The 14,855-nt window shown below is 40.1% G+C and overlaps 1 protein-coding gene across 1 annotated transcript; it reads left to right on the forward strand.

The window, feature by feature from the left end:
* The first annotated feature begins 1,597 nt into the window (after positions 1-1,597).
* On the forward strand, positions 1,598-14,212 carry LOC117323898 (solute carrier family 25 member 45-like). The gene is made up of 5 exons (XM_033879416.1): positions 1,598-1,749; positions 3,394-3,437; positions 3,996-4,076; positions 10,605-10,857; positions 11,341-14,212. Exons 1-5 carry the CDS (start codon positions 1,701-1,703, stop codon positions 11,829-11,831), a joined length of 918 nt encoding a protein of 305 aa, XP_033735307.1. The 5' UTR covers positions 1,598-1,700; the 3' UTR covers positions 11,832-14,212.
* The last annotated feature ends 643 nt before the right edge of the window (positions 14,213-14,855 follow it).

Consider the following 14,855-nt stretch of genomic DNA (forward strand, 5'->3'; position numbering starts at 1 on the left):
CCAGTAGACACCAGAACATTCAAACATATCCCTGCTAGGAAGGACACATACAAATACTCACTTTTCCCACATACAATAACACAGTGGAACCTCCTTCCTGTAGCAGCAGTACAATGCACTACTCTTGAGGGCTTCAAGGCACATATCCCCTACGCAGCCCTTGAAGTCCTCACACACTAAATCAACAAAACTATTACCTTTTTTGCTATCTTATCTGCACTGATATATTAAAATCTTCACTGTATATAACCCTCCTCACGCCCCTTCTCCAACAGACCGCTAATGTAATCGTCATTTTGACGGATATTGGCCGAATTGGTCTATTATGACACCTAGGTCTTTCTCACTCTTTTTTCTTCACATGTATGTCGAAGGTGTTGTTGAGTTGGGTGATGGTGTAGCTTGTCTCTTGTTTAGAGCCCACCTCATCAACCAATTTTCTGTCCATTGACATATTTTGTCTATGCTGAGCTGTAGATTAAGTTGTTCTTCCCGTGTCGAATTTTTGGTATATAATTTGGAGTCATCAGCAAATAGCTTGGTAGTACATAGCAGCAGTTCTGGATTGGCCCTATTACACTTCCTTGGGGGACTCCGCTTACGACTGGTTAGCTTTCTGATTTTACACATTTATGACAACTTGTTGAGTTAGACCTGTAAGGTATTCAGCAATCCATTTAGCAGTTTTCCAGTGACTCCATTGTGTTCCATTTTTGTGGAGTAGAAGTCTGTGACAAACCTTATAAAAAGCTTTGCTGAAGTCCATGTATATTACCATTACTATACGTGCGTACTCCTATTATGTTTTTACCCGGCAAATAAACTTTTATCTAAATTCACCTTTGAGACATCTAAGGAATGTATATGAATATTAAAGAAAATGAATTGATTACATTTCTCACAATACGCCTAGTCAGTATTATTTATTCTACACACGGGAATCAGGGGAGGTACAGTACGGTAACGCGTATCAAATTCTTTCACAACTGTTCCGGAGAAACAAATCATTCTCGATGTTATACGTGTAAAATAATGATTTATATATCTTAATTATTTCATATTATTATAATTCATTGTTTAAAGTTCTATTATTAGCCTTTTGTGGTTTTTTGGAGTCTTTTGGGGTTTTATGGGGTCTTTTGGGTTTTTTTTGTTTTTTTTTGTAATTCGTGCCGCCCAAAGGGATGATAAGATATCTCATAAACATGTAAGATATCTTATATATTTTTTGTAAAATACTGGATTAACATTGCTCCGCGAACAAAATGTTATATAAACTACTGGGCTTGCCATATTGACCTTTTGTTACATATCAAATCGGACAGGAAGTGTCAACCAGACCAGATGCGTGTATCGCACACAAAATGCAGACATTAATTTCACCGATAATTAATTTTACTTTCAAAGCTAAAAATTACTATCGACTGGGATTTTCAATTTACTTTTATTCTGGATTTTGCGAGTTTAGAGAAATGTTCGGAGTAAACAAATAAATGCTGCAAAGTAACTTTTATGAGTTTGTGTCTAACAATTTAAAAAAATTGTGATTATTAAAATGCAGGGACTTGAGTAGGTCTGTGCGTACATTCGTGGTCGCAAAAACGTTTGAAGAAAATTGGATTGGTACAAGCTCAAAACGAACCGTGTTACTTTCTGATTAGAGTTTACTTGCACCCACGAGGTGCTTGTTCGAGAGATGCATGGCAGCTGAGAGTCCCTACCACGATTATATAGCTGGAGCACTCGGAGGTAACAATATATGACTGTATCACGTGTGCATGCCCTGATGTAGGTTGATAACATTGTAGGTAGTCTCAATAATACACGACTGGTATGCACATGAGGCTTAGGAAACAAAATGCCGTCTGTTTGTTTTGATTTCGTAATCATACATTCGTGTGCGAGAATATAGCAAATGGGCGTTTAATCTGTGTTGTTATCGATTTTTCGGCTGCTAAATTTGCAGGAGTCACACAAAAAAGAAGGATTCGTTCTACATGTATCTTGTTAGCAATAGACAGTATAATGTCATTATGTAGCTTATACAGTATGTTATGTAACTACGTACTGTGTATAAATTGTATGTATGTGATAATAAATAGACGCTGACAAAATATATATCCATCCATACATCCATATGTATAACGTTATACCCGAGACAACATGTATATATGTCTATGGTTATACCTACACCTATACTCACTGATCCATGAAAAATTATAATGTTATGCATACATATGTACATGAGTCAATCATTCCATATTATGTTAATTATCACTGATCAATATGTATAACACTATGAAACCTGACTTCATGTGTTTATACAGGTACAAATGTATCTGTTAATGTATAAAACGCTGAAAAACTACATTACCCATAATTAATATTCCTACAGTGTACAATGTATTATCAAGGGAAATTAACTCTCAAGGAAAGCAATCATTGTTAGCTCACCTGGACCAAAGGTCCGGTGAGCTTATGTCATGGCGCAGCGTCCGTCCGTCCGTCCGTCTGTCGTCCGTCCGTCGTCCGTCAACATTTGCTTCAAATCGCTACTAGTCAAAAAGTTCTTATTGGATATTGACCAAATTTGGCCAGAAATATCCTTGGCAGAAGGGGAACAAATTTTGCATAAATGGTGACTCTGACCCCCGAGGGGCCAAAGGGGCGGGGCCCAATAGGGGAAATAGAGGTAATTCCTTTAAATCACTACTAGTCATAAAGTTATGAATGGATTTGAACCCAATTTGGTCAGAAACATCCTTGGGGGAAGGGGAACAGATTTTGCATAAATGGTGGCTCTGACCCCAAAGGGGCCAAAGGGGCGGGGCCCAATAGGGGAAATAGAGGTAATTCCTTCGAATCGCTACTACATGTAGTCATAAAGTTATGAATGCATGTTCTAAAAACAATTCTTGAGGTCTTTCAGACCTTACAGAGTCTGGACTTCATTAATCTTTAAAGCAGTTCGGATTCCCACATTATAACCATAAATAGCATTGTTTGAGATTTACAAATAAAACAAATTGAATATGAACATTATTTTGACATTTGGTCTAATCCAACCAGGTGAGCGATACAGGCCCCATTGGCCTCTTGTTTTTCTTTTCAATTCATACATATTTTTACTGGACAGTCAAAAACAAAAAAACAAAAAACACTGTATTACTCAATGTAGCTCCAGACTTTAAAAAAATGTTTCACAAATATATGACTAGCTACTAACTTGATTTTAGTGCAGCTTTTCTTATCATATTAATGAAGAAAGATAGAAACCAGAATTAGGCTTCAAACACTTAGTGATTTCCAGCAATCAATGTATTAATGAGATTGACACAAAAAGTGTTTGTAATAAAATAAAACTTGTAAAGTGATTTCTGTTTGATTTTATAGGAACTATTGGGTATGCTGTTGGTTATCCATTCGATACAACAAAGGTATGTGGAGCTTATTTAAAAAGAAACAAAACAAAAATGTGTTCTATTTAATCAAATCATTTAGAGTAAAAATTAAATCCACTATTGATGGTAGTATGATGATATGATTTGATTTTATAGTCAGTTAATATAAGTTGTGAACAAAGACCTTGCAGTATGGCAGAAAAAAAAATGAAAATATATGACTCAATATATGTTCCTCTCGCAACTTCTACAATGAACTATTTGATGTGATTTTGTCTGATTTTCAGGTTGATCATTGTGATAGAAAAGAATGTTAGCTTACTGCTAGAGTTATTTCCCTTCCCATATACATGTAACTAAACATTGTATTTTATAGGTGTTATACATTGTAAATGTAGTTTGTGTACAAACCTTTGATCCATACAGTGTTTGCTGAAAACTTATTATATTGTGTATTTTCCTGCAGATGAATAGAAAAACAATGAACTTTATATTCAGTAAAATGTTCACTGAGATTATTAAAAGTTACAGTGTATATATATGTTTTAAAAGTTATGTGTAGTTTATATTTATTTGTTCATCCTTTTGTTACAGACCCAGCTTCAAACACAACTGCATGGAAATCAGTACAAGGGCTTCACTGATGCATTTAGACACATTTATAGACAACAATGGGTAGGTTTGCTATGAATATTTCACTGTTTTATATACCTTAGTACATGTTACAGTATCTTAATGAGAGGAAAAGAAAATTTGACAGTCTTTCAGAAGAATTCCCTGAACAAATTATATACAAGTTGTATATGCACAGACAATCCTGTTACCCTACCCAAGCCTTGTAACCCTACCCAAGCCTTGTCACCCTACCCAAGCCTTGTCACCCTACCCAAGCTTTGTCACCCTATCCAAGCCTTGTCACCCTACCCAAGCCTTGTCACCCTACCCAAGCCTTGTCACCCTACCAAAGCCTTGTCACCCTACCAAAGCAGTATCACCCTACCCAAGCCTTGTCACCCTACCCAATCTTTGTCACCCTACCCAAGCCTTGTCACCCTACCCAAGCCTTGTCACCCTACCCAAGCCTTGTCACCCTACCCAAGCTTTGTCACCCTACCCAAGCCTTGTCCCCCTACCCAAGCCTTGTCACCCTACCAAAGCCTTGTAACCCTACCCAAGCTGTGTCACCCTACCCAATCTTTGTCACCCTACCCAATCTTTGTCACCCTACCCAAGCTTTGTCACCCTACCCAAGCTTTATCACCCTACCCAAGCCTTGTCACCCTACCCAAGCCTTGTCCCCCTACCCAAGCCTTGTCACCCTACCCAATCTTTGTCACCCTACCCAAGCCTTGTCACCCTACCCAAGCAGTATCACCCTACCCAAGCCTTGTCACCCTACCAAAGCATTGTCACCTTACCCAAGCCTTGTCACCCTACCCAAGCTGTGTCACCCTACCCATGCTTTGTCACCCTACCCAAGCCTTGTCACCCTACCAAAGCAGTATCACCCTACCCAATCATTGTTATCCTACCCAAGCTTTGTCACCCTACCCAAGCTGTGTCACCCTACGCAAGCCTTGTCACCTTACCAAAGCCTTGTCACCCTACCAAAGCAATATCACCCTACCCAAGCCTTGGCACCCTACCAAAGCAGTATCACCCTACCCAAGCCTTCTCACCCTACCCAAGCTTTGTCACCCTACCCAAGCTGTGTCACCCTACCCAAGCCTTGTCACCTTACCCAAGCCTTGTCACCCTACCCAAGCCTTGTCACCCTACCCAATCTTTGTCACCCTACCCAAGCCTTGTCACCCTACCCAAGCTTTGTCACCCTACGCAAGCCTCGTCACCTTACCCAAGCCTCATCACCCTACCCAAGCCTTGTCACCCTACCCAAGCCTGGTCACCCTACCCAAGCTGTGTCACCCTACCCAAGCCTGGTCACCCTACCCAAGCCTCGTCACCCTACCCAAGCCTCGTCACCCTACCCAAGCCTTGTCACCCTACCCAAGCCTTGTCACCCTACCCAAGCCTCGTCACCATACCCATGCTTTGTCACCCTACACAAGCCTTGTCACCCTACCAAAGCAGTATCACCCTACCCAAGCCTTGTCACCCTACCCAAGCCTTGTCACCCTACACAAGCCTTGTCACCCTACCAAAGCTGTATCACCCTACCCAAGCCTTGCCACCCTACCAAAGCAGTATCACCCTACCCAAGCCTTGTCACCCTACCCAAGCCTTGTCACCCTACCCAAGCCTTGTCACCCTACCCAAGCCTCGTCACCATACCCATGCTTTGTCACCCTACACAAGCCTTGTCACCCTACCAAAGCAGTATCACCCTACCCAAGCCTTGTCACCCTACCCAAGCCTTGTCACCCTACACAAGCCTTGTCACCCTACCCAAGCTGTATCACCCTACCCAAGCCTTGCCACCCTACCAAAGCAGTATCACCCTACCCAAGCCTTGTCACCCTACCCAAGCCTTGTCACCCTACCCAAGCCTTGTCACCCTACCCAAGCAGTATCACCCTACCTAAGCCTCATCACCCTATCCCTCTTTAGCTCGTTAGTAAGTTTTTGCTGTGCTGTGGCATCCATCGCCCTGGTATCCCACATAAATAACCCTAATACCATAACCCATTAACAGCCCTAATACCTTATACTCAAGTTATAACCATGATACCCCACATAAATAACCCTGATACCATAACCCATTAATAACCCTGATACCACATCACATTAATAACCCTGCTATCTCACCCAATTTATAACCCAATACCCTAACCCATTAATAACCCTGATACCCTAACCCATTAATAACCCTGATACCCTAACCCATTAATAACCCTGATACCCTAACCCATTAATAACCCTGGTGCCCTACCCACTGTTTTTATTAGCTCACCTGGACCGAAGGTCCGGTGAGCTTATGTCATGGCGCAGCGTCCGTCGTCCGTCCATCGTCGGTCCGTCCGTCCGTCAACATTTGATTCAAATCGCTACTAGTCAAAAAGTTCTAATTGGATTTTGACCAAATTTGGCAAGAAACATCCTTGGCAGAAGGGGAACAGATTTTGCATAAATGGTGACTCTGACCCCCAAGGGGCCAAAGGGGCGGGGCCCAATAGGGGAAATAGAGGTAATTCCTTTAAATCGCTACTAGTCATAAAGTTATGAATGGATTTGAACCCAATTTGGTCAGACACATCCTTTGGGGAAGGGGAACAGATTTTGCATAAATGGTGACTCTGACCCCTGAGGGGCCAAAGGGGCGGGGCCCAATAGAGGAAATAGAGGCAATTCCTTTAAATCGCTACTAGTCATAAAGTTATGAATGGATTTGAACCCAATTTGGTCAGACACATCCTTGGGGGAAGGGGAACAGATTTTGCATAAATGGTGACTCTGACCCCCGAGGGGCCAAAGGGGCGGGGCCCAATAGGGGAAATAGAGGCAATTCCTTTAAATCGCTACTAGTCATAAAGTTATGAATGGATTTGAACCCAATTTAGTCAGAAACATCCTTGGGGGAAGGGGAACAGATTTTGCATAAATGGTAGCTCTGACCCCCGAGGGGCCAAAGGGGTGGGGCCCAATAGGGGAAATAGAGGTAATTCCTTTAAATCGCTACTAGTCATAAAGTTATGAATGGATTTGAACCCAATTTAGTCAGAAACATTTTTGGGGGAAGGGGAACAGATTTTGCATAGATGGTGACTCTGACCCCCGAGGGGCCAAAGGGGCGGGGCCCAATAGGGGAAATAGAGGTAATTCCTTTAAATCGCTACTAGTCATAAAGTTATGAATGGATTTGAACCCAATTTAGTCAGAAACATCCTTGGGGGAAGGGGAACAGATTTTGCATAAATGGTGACTCTGACCCTCAAGGGGCCAAAGGGGCGGGGCCCAATAGGGGAAATAGAGGTAATTCCTTTAAATCGCTACTAGTCATAAAGTTATGAATGGATTTGAACCCAATTTGGTCAGACACATCCTTTGGGGAAGGGGAACAGATTTTGCATAAATGGTGACTCTGACCCCTGAGGGGCCAAAGGGGCGGGGCCCAATAGGGGAAATAGAGGTAATTCCTTTAAATCGCTACTAGTCATAAAGTTATGAATGGATTTGAACCCAATTTAGTCAGAAACATTTTTGGGGGAAGGGGAACAGATTTTGCATAGATGGTGACTCTGACCCCCGAGGGGCCAAAGGGGCGGGGCCCAATAGGGGAAATAGAGGTAATTCCTTTAAATCGCTACTAGTCATAAAGTTATGAATGGATTTGAACCCAATTTAGTCAGAAACATCCTTGGGGGAAGGGGAACAGATTTTGCATAAATGGTGACTCTGACCCCTGAGGGGCCAAAGGGGCGGGGCCCAAAAGGGGAAATAGAGCTAATTCCTTTAAATCGCTACTTGTCATAAAGTTATGAATGGATTTGAACCCAATTTTGGCAGAAACATCCTTGGGGGAAGGGGAACAGATTTTGCATAAATGGTGACTCTGACCCCCGAGGGGCCAAAGGGGCGGGGCCCAATAGGGGAAATAGAGGTAATTCATTTAAATCGCTACTAGTCATAAAGTTATGAATGGATTTGATCCCAATTTGGTCAGACACATCCTTGGGGGAAGGGGAACAGATTTTGCATAAATGGTGGCTCTGACCCCCAAGGGGCCAAAGGGGTGGGGCCCAATAGGGGAAATAGAGGTAATTCCTTTAAATCGCTACTAGTCATAAAGTTATCAATGGATTTGAACCCAATTTGGTCAGACAAATCCTTGGGGGAAGAGGAACAGATTTTGCATAAATGGTGACTCTGACCCCTGAGGGGCCAAAGGGGCGGGGCCCAATAGGGGAAATAGAGGCAATTCCTTTAAATCGCTACTAGTCATAAAGTTATGAATGGATTTAAATCCAATTTAGTCAGAAACATCCTTGGGGGAAGGGGAACAGATTTTGCATAAATGGTGGCTCTGACCCCCGAGGGGCCAAAGGGGCGGGGCCCAATAGGGGAAATAGAGGTAATTCCTTTAAATCGCTACTTGTCATAAAGTTATGAATGGATTTGAACCCAATTTGGTCAGACACATCCTTGGGGGAAGGGGAACAGATTTTGCATAAATGGTGACTCTGACCCCCGAGGGGCCAAAGGGGCGGGGCCCAATAGGGGAAATAGAGGTAATTCCTTTAAATCGCTACTAGTCATAAAGTTATGAATGGATTTGAACCCAATTTAGTCAGAAACATCCTTGGGGGAAGGGGAACAGATTTTGCATAAATGGTGACTCTGACCCTCAAGGGGCCAAAGGGGCGGGGCTCAATAGGGGAAATAGAGGTAATTCCTTTAAATCGCTACTAGTCATAAAGTTATGAATGGATTTGAACCCAATTTGGTCAGACACATCCTTTGGGGAAGGGGAACAGATTTTGCATAAATGGTGACTCTGACCCCTGAGGGGCCAAAGGGGCGGGGCCCAATAGGGGAAATAGAGGTAATTCCTTTAAATCGCTACTAGTCATAAAGTTATGAATGGATTTGAACCCAATTTAGTCAGAAACATTTTTGGGGGAAGGGGAACAGATTTTGCATAGATGGTGACTCTGACCCCCGAGGGGCCAAAGGGGCGGGGCCCAATAGGGGAAATAGAGGTAATTCCTTTAAATCGCTACTAGTCATAAAGTTATGAATGGATTTGAACCCAATTTAGTCAGAAACATCCTTGGGGGAAGGGGAACAGATTTTGCATAAATGGTGACTCTGACCCCTGAGGGGCCAAAGGGGCGGGGCCCAAAAGGGGAAATAGAGCTAATTCCTTTAAATCGCTACTTGTCATAAAGTTATGAATGGATTTGAACCCAATTTAGTCAGAAACATCCTTGGGGGAAGGGGAACAGATTTTGCATAAATGGTGACTCTGACCCCCGAGGGGCCAAAGGGGCGGGGCCCAATAGGGGAAATAGAGGTAATTCATTTAAATCGCTACTAGTCATAAAGTTATGAATGGATTTGATCCCAATTGGTCAGACACATCCTTGGGGGAAGGGGAACAGATTTTGCATAAATGGTGGCTCTGACCCCCAAGGGGCCAAAGGGGCGGGGCCCAATAGGGGAAATAGAGGTAATTCTTTTAAATCGCTACTAGTCATAAAGTTATCAATGGATTTGAACCCAATTTGGTCAGACAAATCCTTGGGGGAAGAGGAACAGATTTTGCATAAATGGTGACTCTGACCCCTGAGGGGCCAAATGGGCGGGGCCCAATAGGGGAAATAGAGGCAATTCCTTTAAATCGCTACTAGTCATAAAGTTATGAATGGATTTGAACCCAATTTAGTCAGAAACATCCTTGGGGGAAGGGGAACAGATTTTGCATAAATGGTGGCTCTGACCCCCGAGGGGCCAAAGGGGCGGGGCCCAATAGGGGAAATAGAGGTAATTCCTTTAAATCGCTACTTGTCATAAAGTTATGAATGGATTTGAACCCAACTTGGTCAGACACATCCTTGGGGGAAGGGGAACAGATTTTGCATAAATGGTGACTCTGACCCCCGAGGGGCCAAAGGGGCGGGGCCCAGTAGGGGAAATAGAGGTAATTCCTTTAAATCGCTACTAGTCATAAAGTTATGAATGGATTTGAACCCAATTTGGTCAGACACATCCTTGGGGGAAGGGGAACAGATTTTGCATAAATGGTGACTCTGACCCCCGAGGGGCCAAAGGGGTGGGGCCCAATAGGGGAAATAGAGGTAATTCCTTTAAATCGCTACTAGTCATAAAGTGATGAATGCATGTTCTAAAAACAATTCTTGAGGTATTTCAAACCTTAGAGAGTCTGGACTTCATTAATCTTTAAAGCAGTTCGGATTCCCACACTATAACCATATATAGCATTGTTTGAGATTTACAAATAAAACAAATTGAATATGAACAATATTTTGACATTTGGTCTAATCCAACCAGGTGAGCGATACAGGCCCCATGGGCCTCTTGTTGATATCACTGCACTATTAGACTTGTTCCATACAGCTATTAATGTTACCATGCTCAGTGTTTATGTTTTAACTTTATTGTGATCGTACTGTGATGTTGTGTGATAATTTATTACACTGCCGTTGTCATTAATGAAATGAAGTTGTACTTGGTGATGCAGGTCAGGATTATACTCATTAAATACATAATTATTTTGTTTTACAGATCAAAGGGTTTTACAGGGGCATGTCCTGGCCATTGATCACAGTAGGAGTGACAAACTCCATATTTTTTGGTGTGTATGGAAATGTTCTCAAGTGTTTGGAGCCTGACAGAGAGAAACGGAAGAAAGCATATAGCAGGATATTTTTAGCGGGGTGTTTGGGAGGAGCAGCACAGAGTCTGGTGGTCATCCCCATAGACTACATCAAAGTTGTTCTACAGTCTCAGATCAGACATGAGGTACATCCCAGCAAAGGTAAGTAGCTTAGTCGATATCTCAGTTACAAAAGTATCACATAAAAGGCACTTTGATTAAATGTCAAGGTTGCAAGCGGGTCAAAGGTAAAATAATCTTGAAGTTTTGCATTGGTGCTCCAGGGAAATACATAAAATTTAAGTACAAGGGATTCATAAAATATGAAATTTGATTTTCTTTCATCATATTAAGTACATTTTCGTTAACAATTTCTGGAATCTTATACTATACATGATGTAAGTGTTTAAGAAATGTTTACATGAACAAATCAATATTTGTATTAATTATCAGGGAGATAGTTAATTAGGAATGCATAAAACCATCATAGAAATATTATCCGTTATAATTATTGTCTTGTCTATTTTGGGGATGGATATATTGAATCAATCCTTCTTTATTATAGTATTAAAAAAATCCCAACTCCGATTCCTCTGCAAATTGATCACTTGGCTGTTACTTAGAATGGCTGTTAATCTGTTACAGTTGTCACAGCAACAGTTGAGAGTGCCATGTTCCGGGGTCCTATGGAATGTGCACGTTATATCTGTCGTACTGAGGGCCTACATAGACTGTACAAGGGTGCAGGACTGACAATGGGTAGAGATATACCCTGTTTTGGTGTGTATGGTCTAACCTATATGTACATAAGTGGTAAGATGAAGGAGAGGGGCTGGTGTGACTCGCGGGGACTGGTAGCTGACCTGTTCGGGGGTGGCCTGGCAGGGATCACCGCATGGCTATCAGTGATGCCGGTAGACGTGGTGAAGAGTCGGTACCAGGCGGACTGCCGCGGAAAGTTCAGTGGTTACATAAATTGTGCCGTACAAAGCTACAGAGAGGAGGGTTTGCGAGTTTTCTACAGGGGCAGCATGGCGATCTGTCTTCGTAGCTTCTCCTCTAATGCTGTTGAGTTCATGGTCTATGCACAAGTGATGCGCTACCTTCAAGGCTCAGATCACTACTCTGAGGACTAACATTCTTCATTCATCAACAAAATGTGATCTCATTTCAGTGACTTATGTCTTACTGCTTCTTTCATAGTTTTGTCCAAATTGTGATTTAATTCTCACTGTGGCAATGCTGATGTGGATGTCTGAATGACACTCAAGGTTATTATAGTTATCCTGTATGCCTCTCATACCTATTGGTCTGATACTGTTGTATCCAATGTGATCTGTTTACTGTGTAAATCTGTGATATTATTACATTTCCACTCATACTTATACTGTTGGTCAGAAAAAGACGGAGTATTAGGACCCAGTTGTTCAAAATGTCAGTAGCTTAATCACCTGATTAGTGAAAAGCTCATTTCTCCTTTACCTTAAAACCTTATTATGTGTATTCCTTATAATAGACATGTAGGAAGTTAGTTTTTACCAGAAAGGATTTTATAATGATTTTAAAATTGTTGTGAAACTATAATTACCCTTTGAACAACCGGGTCCTGATGTTAATTAAATACTTATCAAGTTGAATATTAAAGGGAAATACAGATCCAAATATGGGGATGAAGAATTAGGATAGTCCACTCTTTGGACAATTATTAAGTGTGACCCCATTAGTGGAAATATCCCAATCCTTCATTATCAAATGTAGAAGAGTATTTTCTCTCTCATTTTGTGACCTCAAAGGTGTAATGATAGAATATGAATTATTCATTATTGTATATTATGTAAATATTTACTCAGAAGTTAATGAAATTACCAAATGTTGAATGCATGTTAAAATTGCTTTATGATTCCCATGTGTTCATTTAAGTGGAGTTGCCTACTATATTTACACAGGTAAAACAGAAATATCTAGTCTGATTGGATTTTGAGAGCTTATGACCTTGTCCCAGGTCACCTTTTGCCTGTCGTTGTGTCATGTGCATGCATAAAGAATTGACATTTTCGACTTCTAACTTCCATGAATAGATTTCATTAAAAAAATAAGAAATATTCCATAGTCAAATATGAACCAACCATAGTGTCAAATGTATGTCCCCATGATACTCCCAGAGCGCTGAGGAATTCCACCAATCAAATTGCCTGTAACTTCATCAGTTAATTTCAGGTTGTCTGTCAGGTTGTCTGTCCTCTTGTTTGATGTACATATGATTTTGTAACCTTTGAGATTTACCTTAGATATTAGTGACATGTAAATCATGTAAGGTTGATATTGGTGTGCTGTGATATTATTTAAACCTTTTATTTGGGTCTTGCCATATAAATGTTATACACAAAATACTTTTTTTATCTTTCAGTAGTTTACTTTATGAAATTGATAACTTTTATTGCTTTTGATTTTTTTTAAACATTTTTATTATGCAGAGTATTTCTCTTAGTGCCTGATCATAGGTATATGTACAATGCATACTTCTTAAAGAGGATCTAACACTTTCAAGTAATACGCAGGATATCAATTTGATATAGTATTACACTAACATTAGTGTTAAATTCTGTTTATTATAGGAGAATCCATGTTAAGTTATTTTCAAATCTATTTTTGAAAAGACACATTTTACTACTGAGATGTCAAGCGTTTACAAAGTCAGTGATCTTATTGTACAATTTAATTGCATTCATAAAGTCAAAATAATCTCATTGTATATTTTAATTGCGGTTATGAAGTCAAAGTAATCTCTTATTATGTTTTAATTGCGGTTATGAAGTCAAAGTTATCTCTTATTATGTTTTAATTGCGGTTATAAAGTCACAGTTATCTCTTTATATTTTAATTGCGGTTATAAAGTCAAAGTAATCTCATTGTATATTTTAATTGCGGTTATATTTTAATTGCGGTTATAAAGTCAAAGTATTCTCGTTGTACATTTTGCTTACATTTATAAAGTCATATTGTAATGCAGGTGTACGGTTTTATTGTACAACAGTATACAACTGTAGCATTGTAAACACGATGATTTGGAGCCAGTGTGTCTTAAATACTTCTAGTATTTCCATAAGTGCAAATTTAAACCGTTCTGAAGTATATATGTTATTAGGCTGCACTTATTTCTATACATTGTGAATGTTAATGTTTTACCTATATTGATTTTAATGTGTGTATCAGTGTATTATTAAGAATTACATGTGTTCTGCGTGTCTATGGTCAGTATTTTTAAGTGTTCGTTTATAGTGCCATGCTATATATGTAAACAACGCAACATAGAGGTGATAATATACTCAGGTCATCAAGTTAATTTTCTTCACTATAACTAAGTTAAGATGAGCTACAGAACAGTGCCTTCCCAAACCTCTCAGCAAGAGGCGTGTATTACTTTCACATGTTACTGTCAAATTGTTTTAATCAGTATTTAATTGATATCTGTTGAGAATGGTTGAATTTGTTGATGCTTAAATAAAGTTTGGTTATTCCCGAATTCCGAGAGTTTATTTCTGTGACAGATTTGCTTTTACCAAAAGCAAAATATCCCTAGTTAAACTCCATATTAGTTTTAAAAGTTAAGGTACTATCAAATTTGAATGAACAGCAATGGCTAAAGTCTTTATCTTAATGTTTAATATTCCGATTTAATGTGTGTATCCAGACTATTCTAAATATCCTTAGTTATATCTATAATTCATTGGACATTGCTGTCTGATTAGCCGTTTTAAGCAATTATGACGAGTATTATTCTCGTCAAAACACTTGCAGACTCTAATAAGATTTGGTTAGACCAGGGACATATATATTATACGTCCCTGGTTAGGCCTACGCTTATGGGCGAGCCAAACTATGGTTTAAAGGGGCATTCCTTCGTTTGAATAAAGTTTAGGTTGACAGAATTAAACTAACTGGAAAATATATATTTTTTCCAAGTAGTAAAAGTTATAATCATCACATTAACTTTCAAGATTAACCAAAGTTCCTCGAGTATTAAGTCCTGAAAATTTTTAATTAGACCCGAAGTATCACTAATTACCACAAAGACATGCGGTATTTGTATAGCATACGAATTTTTCTTGTATATTTCGGCTTTAATTTCATTACATGTAGACACAGAACTCATACAATCA

Source organism: Pecten maximus, chromosome 3 (genome assembly GCF_902652985.1).
Source record: "Pecten maximus chromosome 3, xPecMax1.1, whole genome shotgun sequence".
Classification (NCBI taxonomy): domain Eukaryota; kingdom Metazoa; phylum Mollusca; class Bivalvia; order Pectinida; family Pectinidae; genus Pecten; species Pecten maximus.